At 35.7% G+C, this 14,136-nt stretch overlaps 1 protein-coding gene across 1 annotated transcript in view; it reads right to left on the bottom strand.

Annotated features, from left to right (window-relative positions):
* Positions 1-8,073: 8,073 nt before the first annotated feature.
* Positions 8,074-14,136, bottom strand: part of gnb1l (guanine nucleotide binding protein (G protein), beta polypeptide 1-like) — a 53,781-nt gene continuing 47,718 nt past the window's right edge. Inside the window, exons 8-9 of the mRNA XM_079871561.1 lie at positions 13,632-13,681; positions 8,074-8,941 (exon numbers count right to left, since the gene is read on the bottom strand). Of these exons, the coding sequence (XP_079727687.1) occupies positions 13,667-13,681 (15 nt within the window). The 3' untranslated portion in view covers positions 8,074-8,941; positions 13,632-13,666. The remainder of the gene's footprint in view (positions 8,942-13,631; positions 13,682-14,136) is intronic.

The raw sequence follows: 14,136 nt of genomic DNA, 5'->3' as shown, positions 1-14,136 counted from the left end.
GACAGAGACAGAGAGAGAGATGGCAGATTCTTTAAGCAGAACACAGTGGCCAGACGCTGGTTCTCCATCTCACCTCCTGGCATTCCTCTCAGCTGTCCCGCTTATTATTGGAGAAAATTTATGGGGTCATTCATTTAACTGGATTTAAATGACATCGGTTCTGGTTGAGGAAGCTTCATGCAAACTCCAGGATCATGTGGGCTAGAGAAAACAGTCGACCAAATAAATCAGCATGAGGGAGGGAGAGAGAAAAAAACAGAGAGCGCGAGAGAGAGTGAGAAGGAGGAAGAAAAGGAAGAAAAATAAGGACAGTACCCAGCTATTTCATCACAGGTTATCACTTTTGATATGAGGACGTCTCTGCCCTTGTGTGTCTGCACAACACACATCAAATGAGAGTCAAATTGGCTTTCGCAAGTTGGATAGTATTGGAAAATATTAAGTCAAGTTTTTCAGTTAACATCTTAACATCCTTAAAGCAATACATTTACTAAACTATGTAAGATAAGACTTATTTTCAAATATATTTTGAATAAGATTTATTTTTCTTACCCCACTGGCAAATTAAGTATAAATCTAATTAAATATAGCAGTGAGATAAAAAAATAAAAAATAAAAAAAAAAAGAGGGAGAAAATTCCAGTACATTATCATTTAAATGTTTTTGAAAGAAATCTCATATGTTCACCAAGACTGCATTTATATGATCAAAAATACAGAAAAAAATAACATAATATGCTGAAGAAACATTTCTTATTATCAAAAAAAATAATACCATGTATTAAAATTTAAATTAATAATTTGATACAATGCACTTATTGTGTACATACATGTTTTCACATACTTATTTTCAGAAAGTACCTGCATGTAATTACTGCTGTAATTAATTTGTATAACTGCATGTGTTGCCTATAATTACACTATTAACCCTTTCCCTTACACCTTAACCGACCCTTAAACTTGCCACCAAACCTATCCCTAACTGTACCTGCATCCCACCTCAATAGCAGCAAAAGTGTTTCGCAATACAACATGAACACGATAAGTACACTGAACTTATTTATTGATGAAACTACATAATAGTTAAAGACAATTAGTATAAAGAGTGACCAAAATTCCTAATAAAAATTGTATTCCACTGTCACAGGGTTTTAAAAAGGAAAATTACATATAGTAAATGTTTTCGATTCAATTCCCATTGGCAGGTCATTTTGGATCATGTGTCTGTACATTGTGTGTCATGTGTTACAGAGTGCAAAAATGAGTAAAGAGAAGTACAGGAAACATATTACACAACAGGCAAAGCACTTCAGGCACTTTAAATGCCACAACCTATTATACAGACACACATACTTCAGAAGAAATATAACTCACAACACAGACCAGTACAGCTGTAGGGCTGGGAAATAGACAGAGAGAGAGAGAGAGAGAGAGAGAGAGAGAGAGAGAGAAAGAGAGAGCGAGAGAGGGTGTGGGAGCAAAGACAAACCACCTGATCTGAGGAATTTTAAAATGTCTCAAACCGCACAGGTGTCAGTAGACGGTAATCACAGAGTTTCACCATTCCAGTTCCAGACACACTGTATGTGTGAGTGTGTTTGGTTTGCACATTAATGGCTGTGTAGGCAAAGAGGCCCGCATTTGCTTCATGTTTGTTACATTAAAAGTACAGGAGGAAAAAGAGAGAGAGAGAGAGAGAGAGAGAGAGAGAGAGAGAGAGAGAGAGAGAGAGAGAGAGAGAGAGAGAGAGAGAGGGAAAGAGAGAGAGGGAGGGAAAGAGAGAGAGAGAGAGAGAGAGAGAGAGAGAGAGAGAGAGAGAGAGAGAGGAGAGAGAGAGAGAGAGAGAGAGAGAGAGAGAGAGAGAGAAAATGGACCACCCACTGAATCATTGACTGCTGGAGGAGTGATGAGACCCTGAGGAGATCCGAGAGCTCCATCTACAAACAGTCACCAGGAGAGAGAGAGCTGCCGTCTCCCTCACACACTCTCGCATGCACGTTACACACCTACACATATACGCCATTGAAAAATGCCAACAAGATTCCATGTAATTTGAAACGGCAGATGCATTGAGTCACATCATTGTTTGTTTTTCCAACAGTAAGTTTGACTTAACTTGAAATGCAATTAAAGGCTAATAGCTCCTTAACTCGCATCTTTCCAGATCAAAACATATTAGGCGTGGCGGTAAACAGTCACACCTTCAGATATCTGCCAGTTTCACTTTCCATGTATCATTAATATTCACATTAATATAAAAGTACCCAAGTTTTCATCGACAGTCCATTTGCCTGAAAGTAAAATAACAGGTAAAAAGCATATAAAGCTCAGTATAAAAAGCACACATATAATACACTTACATAATAAAAGCATAATATAAATACATATTCGTTACAGATGAAGAAGAAAAAACATAAAAGGAACTTTTTTTCCTGAAACCCCTGAGAAGCGGAAGACTGTTGCTGTCTAGGAGAAACATCTGAGCTCTCCTTCATGACATTTCTCCTCCCTATTTCATAGACTCGTTTGGCATCTCTATTACAAGCTCGTACCTCTGCAACTCCTCTTCCCCTACAGAAAGCTCCTGAGCTCTGCGCAGGGCTTGACCCCTGCCGCTCGGGGTCGTGCAGTCAGCCTCTGTGGTCTGGCTTCCTCTCTCCGCAGAGAAACCAACACACGGCCGCTAAAAGAAAAACACCCGCTGCTGGTTTAAGCCATAGGAGCTCATCTGCATCAGCAATAATGAGCTTGCTGTGCAGAGCCAGGAAAAACACACTTAAAACCACCGCAGAAAATCCAGCCCTGATTCAGCGAGGCTTCTGAAGCTATCACAGACCCATTCATCACTGCAAGTTTATTTATAGGGGCTAAATTTGGGTGTTTTACAAGCCATAAACATTCTTTACGTACAGGAGGATTGACTTAGGACACTGATTTCACCATTGAATCACACTGAAGCGAACGGTTTTATTCATATATATTATAAATATATATATCCATATATACATATGTATATAAATCTAAATATATATATATGTATATAAATATATATAAATTATATATATGGTTCATATTTATTAAAAATAGGGTGCCAATCATGCAATCCGTTTTGATAATCGCAATACAGTTCATCTCTCTGCAGGGTCAAGTGAGGTCATGTAACTGTACCAACCACTGAGAACTCTCTCTGCCAAACGTATAGCTCGTGTACGTTAGAAACACATATTCATAAATTCCTAAACTTAACCCTAACAGAGAACTGCATTTAAATAAATAAATAAATAAACACCTATTAGCATTTTTTGCATGTATCATAACAAATAATACAGTAGTAGACTTGACATGATATTTAAAACTATTGTACTAGTTTTAATTTGTTCTTTAATTGTTTTCATTTGAATTATTTTATAATTAGAATGATTTGAATTATTATGTATTTAAATTGAATTGATTACTTAATTTAATTTTCTAATTATTGTATTAGCATACTGATTTTATGATAACATTAATTGACTACCTACATTGAATAGTACGTATAAACTCTCATTGTCTGAAAAAGATATAAAGAAAGACAAGAAGAAAAAAGACCAGTCACAGCACTTAAAATACACTACAAAAATATGTTTTTTTTTTCAGTATTTTTGCCTTGTTTTCCAGTACAAATATCTTAATTTAAATATATAACTAAAATATTATTAAATCAAGATACTTGATACATAGCCTACTTAAGGAGCAATGTTTCTTGTTTTGTTTTGTTTAATTATAAAATTAAGAGTTTATGTTTAAAACAAGAAAAAATATATATTTGCCACTGAGATGTGAAAATTTACTTTAATTTAAAGGGGAAAACTGTTTATTTTTCTTACTCTACTGGCTGTTTTCTGCAAAAACTCAAATATATTTTTTTAGAAAATAAAATATAACTCATGTAATTTAGCATCTGAAGTAAATGTATCTTGATTTAAGATTGTTTAGATATTTTTTTATAGCAAAACAAGACAAAAATACTGAACATTTAATTTTTAGGGTATCACTTTCCTTTATTTCCCTATATAGTCTTAGAAACTTTTTTAATAAGTTTAATAAGGGGGGGGGGGGGGGGGGTTAAAGCCTGTTTAAAGCTAAACAATGGATTTGTTGATCTAAAAAGAAAATGACTAAGCATTGATAGGTGTCGACATTTCTTTCTCTGTCTGCTCTTTCAGTTGTGAGAAGAGCTGTAGAAACGAGAAGGCAGGAAGCAGCAGAGGCCACTGCCTCGCTCAACATTCCATTAACACACACTGAAAATCTACAGGCTCTGCCTCTGAAGCCTAATTTGCATCAGTAAACATTCATGCAGCTCCTTCAAAGCACAGCGGGCAATGAGCCATGATGCTGGAATGTGCGTGTGTGCGTGTGCGTGTGTTCATTTATTGATTCTTGCTCCAATGTAAATTACCATTGAACTTCATGTTTACAATTCTGCATAAGTTTCCAGTATGTATTTTTGCATAAGGGTTTGTCCAATACGCATGATCAAAAGAAAGAAAGCATAATCGTGTGCTCTAAGTGTGTTTGCATATATGCGCCTTCATTGCCACCCAGGTTGCATCGACAGGTGTGTGAAAGGTGAAGTGGTCCATCACGAGAGAGAGTGAGCCATCTCAGGCCTGCGACCCGAAAACATGTGTGTGTCCAAACACGCTTAATATAGATGAGTCACCTGATACAACATTTGAGAAGCAGTACTCCTCTGATGATCACCGCACCACAAACACAAACTTGAACTAAAGTGCCATGGGCAAACAACTGAAAGCGTATCGGTTGTGCATGTGAGTGGTCTCAATGAGGATGGCAGATTTAGCAGTAAATGTTGCATTTAGGATCCCATCAAAAATTCTTCATCCATCTGCAAATTTCCATATGCATAAACAAGAAACATCAGGAAGCAATTCAATGATCTATTGTAAAAAACAAAACAAAAATATCCCATGTGAAAAGAAACAAGAATATAACAATTTAGAATTTCGGTGTGCTTAAAAGCATTCTTTTGAGTGGAAAAATTACATAAAATGACAAAAGCAATTATTTTGATCTTTGATGGACAGTCATTCCTGGCTCTACATAGGCTGACACAAAACAGGGTTTCCGTTCCCTTTCCATCTGTCCACGTCCATCGCATTGCACTGCAGAGCACTGCTGGACCACAAAGGGGAGCTGCAGCTTTTTGGAAAACTGCAGACCCACACGTGTTTTATGGGAACTTTTGGATTTTTTTTTTATTGAACAGACTCCATATTCTATACCCTAACCCTAACCCTGAACCTATACCCAGCACAGAAAACTTCCTGCATTTTCACAAAATTTTCGAAAAAACTTATCATTTAGTATGAGTTGTAGACTGTTTTCCTTATGGGGACCAAAAAACATCCCACAATGTAAGGAATACCTGAACCACACACTCTCTCACGCACACGTTTGCTCCATGTCTAGAAACCCCTGACAATTCAACAAACTAATAACTTTAAGAAACTCTAAATAAGACCTCGAGAATAAATCGCAAAAGTCTTTAGCACAACACCACTGCGAGGCGGTCCAAGGGCGTAAACACGCTTCAGTAAATATCATCACACATGGGCTGTGCCAAATATCCCATCATTCCAAGTCCCACACAAACCCAGGGCTGTGAAGATGAATGGAGGGAGAAATTGGACCCAAACACACACACACACACTGTCTTTTTTTTTTACCCTCGTCTCATTACTGTGTTTTCGCTCCTCTCGTTTTAACCACATGGGAGGTTACTACAACACGCTGCAGCGAGAGACTTCACTCTGTTGTCTGTTTTTCTTTTCTCCGCTCGCCCAAGATTCGCTCCATATTTCAATCTGGGTGAGGGTGTAAAAAAAAAAGAGGTCTGTGTTGTGAATTTTGTGTGGCTGAGAGTAGAAAAGGAGACCAAAAAAACAAATAATATGCTCACACAAATCACAATTCTTTTGACAAGTGAAAATAAAAGAAAATCCTGAGAAAATCACAACGTTTTGTGTTGATGTACTGGATACGGGAAGAAGGATTTTAGGGATTTAGGGTGGTGTGTGTGATTGCATTTCTAAGGTGCTGAGAGGCAGGTGATTCAGAAACTGTGAAATTATGCAGAAGGAGACAAACAAATAATAATAAATTGTATACATGTTTGAAAGTGTTGTTGTTTTTGTTTATTAAAACACAACACAGACCTTAAATTAAAATATTTAAGTTAAGTACATGCAAAATCCTCAAGAATGCAGTATATGTTTAAGAATTAATGTGCAAATTGTTTGATTTTTTTGGTTTAGAAAGATCATTTAGATTCTGTTGTTCTATCTAAATCTAAAAGAATCTAAAAGTTAATTTAGAATATATATATATATATAAACACACACACTTCCTCTATTTCAGCAGACTAAAATAACATAAACTGAAATATAAATTAATAATTTGTCTGTATAACAATAAGAAAAACAACATAAATACACTAATATTCAGTACAATAACGTAAAATATGATGAATATTGTACTTATAATTAAAATATATTAGTATATTATGAGAATTGAATTCAGCTCAACTATATGCAACATTAGATCAAAGTTTGTAAATTAGAATTGTAAAAAGATCAAAAAAGAAGGCATTTATTAGTAGGCATTAATTATAATACAAACTAACAATTTTGAAGAGGTAAGAAAATATCAAAACAGATAAGGATAACTATACTTTATATTTGTCTTCCTTTCTTTTTCCTTATTAGGAACAAATATGTTTTGACGAAGACCTTAGGAATTCAGAAAATGGAAATGCCAGAACAGAATGAACCCTTACATTATAAACAGGAAACATAATCTGCTGTACTATTTTTCTCAGTCTCAAATGTTCGTGCCACCTACTAAACATGCCTTAATGGATGCAAATGGAGGAAGTGCGTGACAAATATAACACATGGCTTGTACGTGCTTTGCGAGACACGGCGGTCAATCTCCACCTCTCCCATGACACTCCGGCCACCATAAACAGCCTTAGCCCTGGTTCTCCTGCAGTGCCAGGGATTTCCAGAACTGGTGAGGGGGTGTTGGTCCCAGTGAGCAAACGTCAACATGCCGTGGTCTTCACACACAACTGCACGCACACACACGTTTTCAGACATATGCACCTGCATATATGCAGTTCTGTCAATGACACCAACAGAACAAACACATGCACTTTCACATTCCACAGACATTTAGTGCACAGCACCGTCCGCAGCTACCTGACTGGGCCACACGCTACCTCATCTCTCAGTGTTACAACACACTTCACAAAAAGATCACAACAAACGTGTGGAGGCAGCCAGCGTCAAGATGATGAATCACTCTAATCGTAATCGTCTGACCTGCCCTGCCATCTGATTGGCTGAGAGGCTTGTTTCTTTCTCATAAGGCTGTGCCACGGATTTGGATTTGCTCACAACTTTGAACACTTCAGTTTGCCGTGGTTATGCTTACCGCATTGATTTAGAGTTTATTCATTGAGATTAGACCTGTAGCTCAAACAGTAGCGCATGGCGTGAGCAATGCCAAGGTCATGGGTTCGATTCTCAGAGAATACATGACAAAATGTATCCCTTAAATGCAAGTCGCTTTAGATAAAAGCATCTGCCAAATGCATGAAATTTGGTATGATTTACTAAATCGCTATAGTAAATTTCACAAATAATTAAAGTGACAAGTAAAACATTGATTTATTTTTTTTTTTTTTTTTTTTTTTTTTTTTAAGTAGAATGGCTGACCTTGTAAAACTTACTCCAATAATCTTTGCTTTATTTACAGATTTTTTCCACAGTGAATGTTCTATCAATTTATATTTGGCGAAGGACCAGAGTTCTTCCAAATTTAGCATTTCACTCAAACCCCATATTGTTCACAAGCCCATGTGACTTCCTGCTCTTCATCTGGATGGCAGAGATGAGGAGCACAGGAAAGAGCCATGGTGATTTCCTCTAGTTTTTGCCCTCTGTGGACCAAACTTTATTTTAGTTGGTTTTCCAACCACATCATTTGGTCATTGTGACTAGGGGTGATGAGTATAAATTCACCATTCAGAGATTTTAAAGCATCTTATGCTAAATTTGACGAAATGAACAAGTTATGTGCCCATGTGCAAAGATCATCACGCTCCTTAAAATGGCGAAAACTCTAAAACAGAAAACAGAAAAGTGGGAGCTAGAGAAAAGAATAAAAAAACAGCAAGACATGGCGTCCTTAACTGCTGTCGATCATGGTTGGTCTTTACTGTATTGTCCAAGGACGCGAGCAGCTGAAACCAGGGTCCAGTTCTCAGAAACGGAGTGAAGGTAATAGAGAGAGGACAGCAGTAGCAGCAGGAGGGGGGGAGAAAGAGAGAAAGAAAGAGATGAGCTTGCAATCTCTCCGGAATAACAACATGAGACCTTCGCATATTAAAATAAACACTGGCTGAAGAGGTCAACTGGAGGAAAATGGTGAGATACGGACTCTACATTAAAGAGTAACAGAGATTCTCCTTATATTTTATTCAGAGCTTAAAACAAATTAGAGTTGCAACTGCACCAGATCCATCTGAGACGGAGAAAAAGGTCTTAATTAATTTGGAAGATCACTGCGGCCGTGAGTCCATATCATGGGGTTTTTTTGTAAGAGGAATGCCAGCTATTTATCAGCTGGCCAATGAGAGAGCTGGAGAGGGGTTAGGTGATGATGGGCTTGCCGCCTCTGCTCAGATAGGAAAAGGATACTTTTCAAAAGCTAAAAGCTTTCCCATTTTAAAACAAAGGAGGGGGGTGATTTTTTCTGAAAAACCTCATTCGTGGGACATTCCAGGGTCTCTCTGTGTTCTGTGAGAAATCTGCTCGACAAAATATGTTTTCGTGACCCTTTCAAGACTGCCTGGATTTATATGCAGCGTGAACCTGTGGAAGACCACATTTATCATTAGATACACAGTGGAAAAAAATACACGCCAAGTTTAAAATGAAAAAAGGATAAGAAACCTGTCAGAAATTGTCAATTGTCTGCACATTTAACATTAAAAGCAGGCACCTATAAAATCATTACCATCCTCCCAAACATTCCCATACTGAAGGAAACTTACAGTTGGAAGGATTAATTCACGAATTCACAAATATTACATATATTTTTCATTTGGATTATACAAAGAGAAAATCAATGCAGGGTTCATCACAAGTCAGTGGAACTGAAATGTGGATCTCCTAATAATGAAAATAATGACATTACATGCAAATGTAGGCATTTAAATACATTTCAATTTCCTCTATAAATGAATAGCTATAGATTAAGTGTCGTCTGGTTCAGTGAGTACTAGTTAGTTCAGTGGTCTATGAAATTTCTTAACATTAAGCAAAACTCTAAGAGAGGTGGACAAATTTGTACTATTAATAATAATAATAATAAATACATGTACATCTAAAATCTAACAATTAGCTGAATTACTACTAATAAAAAACAAATAATACAAATGATAAATGCTAAAAAAATAAATAAAAAAAAACATTTATACTGTCATCTAACGGGTGCAAATTCAAGGGGCAGCTTGATATTTGAACTCTCTGTTGCCTAAAGCGCAAAATGTGCGTGACAAACAATTCCTATATTTGTTTGGACACATGAGGATAACTGTTTCATTGTATCCATGACCATTGTGTTTTTATGTCCCAATACTCAAATGACCAAAATAAAAAAACGAACAGTTTAACAGGAAACATGAATTTTTGAGCCAAAAAGGAAGCGTGTTTACAGTAAATGTTCTTTAACCATGCCCAGTTCGTGTCCTCAGTTATTGTCACATTTCCCGTTTCTGACAGACAGATCCCATGACAGGGATGCTGAACAAAACTCTCAAAACTCTAAAGACACGACAAACACCATAATATGTGACGATGAATTTTGTTTCAATACATACTGATAAAAACCCCACTAAGACATATTTTGATCGATTTTTAAACAGCCTGGCTAAATTAACAACAACTGCTATAATCTTATTATTAATTGATTGTTATGAATTTTAACTTGTTAAGTTTCTCACCAGGAATAGAAAATATAGTTCATATAAGAACATAAAATGTATTCAGTCTCTTCAATCAACGAAAAAAAAAAAAAAAACCACATCAATATATATTTTTAATATGATGTTTTATTAACTTTGTTTTAGACTTTCACAACTAAAAGCCTATTATAGTAACAAAAATATGCTACCACCAATAATAATCTAATACACCAACACAACCACCATCCCAAAAATAAAGGTTCTTTATTGGCATGTATAGTTTCATGAAGAACCTCAATCCACCAACGCGGTTCTTTATACTGGAAAAGGGTTCTTTAGATTATAAAATGTTCTTAACGCTTTTAAGAACTGTTCACTGAAAGGTTCTCTGAGGAAACAAAAAATGGTTCTTCTATGGCATCGCTGCGAAAACCCCCTGTTGGAACCTTCATTTGACTAACACTAACAACAAGTTATTAATAATAGTATTATTATAATTATAACATTCCCATCACCGGGAATAGAAAATATTTGACATGCACGACTATAAAACTAATCCCGCGAATAGCCTTCGAAGGGCTTGTGTGATACAAATCACTATTATGTGATCACAAAATTACAATACCTCTGAAACTGATTTCATTAATCATGTGTGACATGATGAATGAAAACATTCCGCCCAACTTTATGCAGTATTTGCGATTAGCTTTTTTTGCAGTATTTGCAATTACTTTTTCAGGGGGGGGGTATTTGCACACGACTGCTATGTGAAACCGGTCTGGGAATCAAGGGACATCTACTCAGCAACCCAACTGTCAGCGGTCAACTGCTCACTTCCTGCGGGTCTTATTCAGGGATTTGGGCTAATATTTATATAGGATAGGATTTTATATACCGTCCCCATACATGAATGCTCGAAAATCAGCGCCGCGCGCTCCTCTGACACGCCATGATTTATTATCTGCTAATTGATATCGGGTTCTAATTAACATCTGACCGTTTTCTCTCTCCAGGGTTTTGTAAAAATTGGAGAGATAGCTAAAAACGCCTGAAGGCACTGGGAGATATATGCAGTGTGGAAGGATCCCATTCATGATCATTGGATGCTGATAGACGCAAATATTACAAACAGATCCCATGTAAAACATGAAAACGACGACGGAAATTATAGGGGGCTATTGTTGTTTAGGTGTTTGCAATGCCTTTCCCTGCAGGTTAATCATCTTCACACCTTTGAAAGGATACAGAACATGTCTTAACATATGAAAGTTTCTAATGAGGCATCGAGTCTCGTGTTACCACAGCAGAACCCAAATCCCGCGCGCAGGACCACACAGTTCACCCAACACTGAGAGAGTTATGCCCCTTCATAAATATTCATCAACATCCTCCAGAAAATCTCGTTTTCTTTACTATGATTAGGAAACTCATTACTATTAATACTGCTGCAACAACAAAAAGAACCACCAAGAAAAATATAGCCTATCACAACGAGAAAACAACAGCCTATATTTCAATATATTATACAAACCTTGGTAAATCTACAACTGAAGACCGAAATAAAACATAAAAACTTGAAGTCATAGGCTACAGAAATATGTATACGGGAATCATTTTAGGTTACGAAAAAGTTTATTTAGCCTATATATTTTTATGCCAAGAACTGCTTCCGAAAATAATGACAAGATAATTAAAAAAAAACTTGAAGTTGTGTTCTTTGAGCAATCTTGTTCATTTAATAATAAATTAAATTAAAAGGCTATTATTATGGAGCATGTTCTTATACGGTCTGGGGTAAAAAATTAAGGCTTATAAATTAATTTTCTCATGTTCCACAAGCAGCATCCAGCATTTAAAGAACATCATTATAATAATAGGCTATACTGTCGAGTCAATTAATGCTAATAATATATTCTGTATATTTGCATAAATGAAAACTGTTGTTTGTTCTTAAACAATATAGGCCTAAGCGTTTTGTAAGAAAGTGTTACCAACAAAAGAGCCGTAAAATAAATTATGAAAAATGATCTCAGATTAAATTATACTTATTCATTAAAAACGTTGATTATTTGATCATCCGAACTAAATGAATTGTAAGCAGTGATTTTCAACATTACTTTCATTATTTCAGGAGAAAATAACGTCTAATAATTGATTACCTAAAACATTTACTGTATTTTCATTTTATTCAAGCATCTCCAAATGGTGCTCTGATATTAAAACAGAGAAATAAGTTTAACAATATTTGTTCTCAATTTGCATGTGAACAATACGGCCATCATTACAAAATGATTTTTTTTTAAAGAAAATAAATGAATAATTTATCAACCTGTGTAAATGTCCTCTACTCGTGACAATAGTCTAGACGTGAACTTGCAAAAAAAGAGTTTGCTCAAATACATTCCAAATCTCTCAAAACAAACAAACAAAACAATGATTCATTTAAAGACTTGACATTTTATCTCGTATTGAGGAAAAATGGCTTCTACTTTAGATGTAATACGGTATCCAGAAAGAAATCACACACGCACACACATACACACCTGGTGGATTCTGAAAGGCGCCGCTGAGAGACAAAACAGGAAGTGTGTCTCCATTGAAAACATCATCCAAACCACAAATTAATGATACATGCTAATTCCATTAAAGCATAACTTATGCAATCGTATCACTGTGATTAAACTGTGAACGTCAAGTTTAATCCAACGGAAGTTTCAGAAAAACATAGGCTTAGACTATTTATTCCACCACTGCCAATTTTTCTATATATTGTAAGCTAATCATTATTTTCACAATTTGTAATAATTACTTTTATGAGCTCATTGTTTCTTCCTTAAATTAAAATGATATTAGCTAACTGCAAGATTATTATCTCACAACTGTACATTTCTGTGCATCTCATAACATATCACTCTAAATTGTATAGACACATGCATTTTCTGTAAAGCTGCTTTGAAACGATGTGTAGCCATATTGTGAAAAGCGCTAAATAAACGTGAATTGAATTGATTCATTTAAAACATACTGATAAAGAGGAGCTTGCGTAGCCTATACAAGAAAAAATATAATAAATGTTTCGAATCTACACAGTTTGTCTATTTTTAAATCTTCTTTTTCTAAAACATAATTTGTAATGAAAAAAATACGGGTGCCAAAAAAGACAAAGGGTGTACAGTACTTCACTGTGAGGCAAATTGGGTTATATGAGACAGATATAGACTAAATAAAAAAAAAATTCCCAAGGTCGGAAACCGATGTTGGCCGATTTTGAACTTGTAGGCTACTTGTAGATGCTGTGGAAAAATCAACAGGTTTTTATATATTTAAAAAAAAAAAAAATGGGAGGGGGAGGGGGGCTGTTTAACAATCTATGCGCCACTTAATGATTATTATTTGAATATAACCTCATTGCGCAAAAAATAAGATCTATTTTCCGTTACGCAACATTACGGTCTGTCCAGTTTTTTTTTTTTTTTTATCAAGCTCTGAATTGTGTCTGTTATCACCTGAGTATTTACAAAGGACGCTTCCGACTTGACAGTGATGAAGTGATCTGGAATCAAAAGAAGCATCTGATAAAAGAAGGAAATACTTACGCACGCCTGCCTCTTGATCTGGCACAAAATCTCAATCACTGCAATCTTTCCTGCAAATAAAGAAAGAAAAACTAAGTCAAATGAGGAATGCGTCACCAATGCAACAATTTGGTTGTCTGTTTTAATGCTACTGCAAAAGCACTTTAAAATGCAATACTAAATAATGATGAAACAATAATAATTTGGAAGTCTTTTAGGATTTGTATGTCAAATCTAATTCAATCAAATCATGTAAATGATTTTCCTTAAGGATCTTTCCTTATAGAAGAAAAGAACATTTGTTTATTTACGAGCGATAGCATGCTAGGCGTAAGATAAACATCCAAAAACAAATAGTGTTAAGCTGAAGTGAAAACAGTGGTGTCGTTAACTAGGTTATCTCATTAGAGCCCTGCTGCTTTTGCCTGTTATTCAATCGCCCGAGTGTAAATTAGATTCAATCCGGTTGCTATCGCCGCAGGTCAACAAAACATAACTTTTGTTTCTATTCATTAATTATGAACCT

The sequence above is a fragment of the Squalius cephalus genome (genome assembly GCF_949319135.1).
Source record: "Squalius cephalus genome assembly, chromosome: 5".
In the NCBI taxonomy this organism is placed as follows: Eukaryota; Metazoa; Chordata; class Actinopteri; order Cypriniformes; family Leuciscidae; genus Squalius; species Squalius cephalus.
This window is presented reverse-complemented; position numbering and strand designations above follow the sequence as displayed.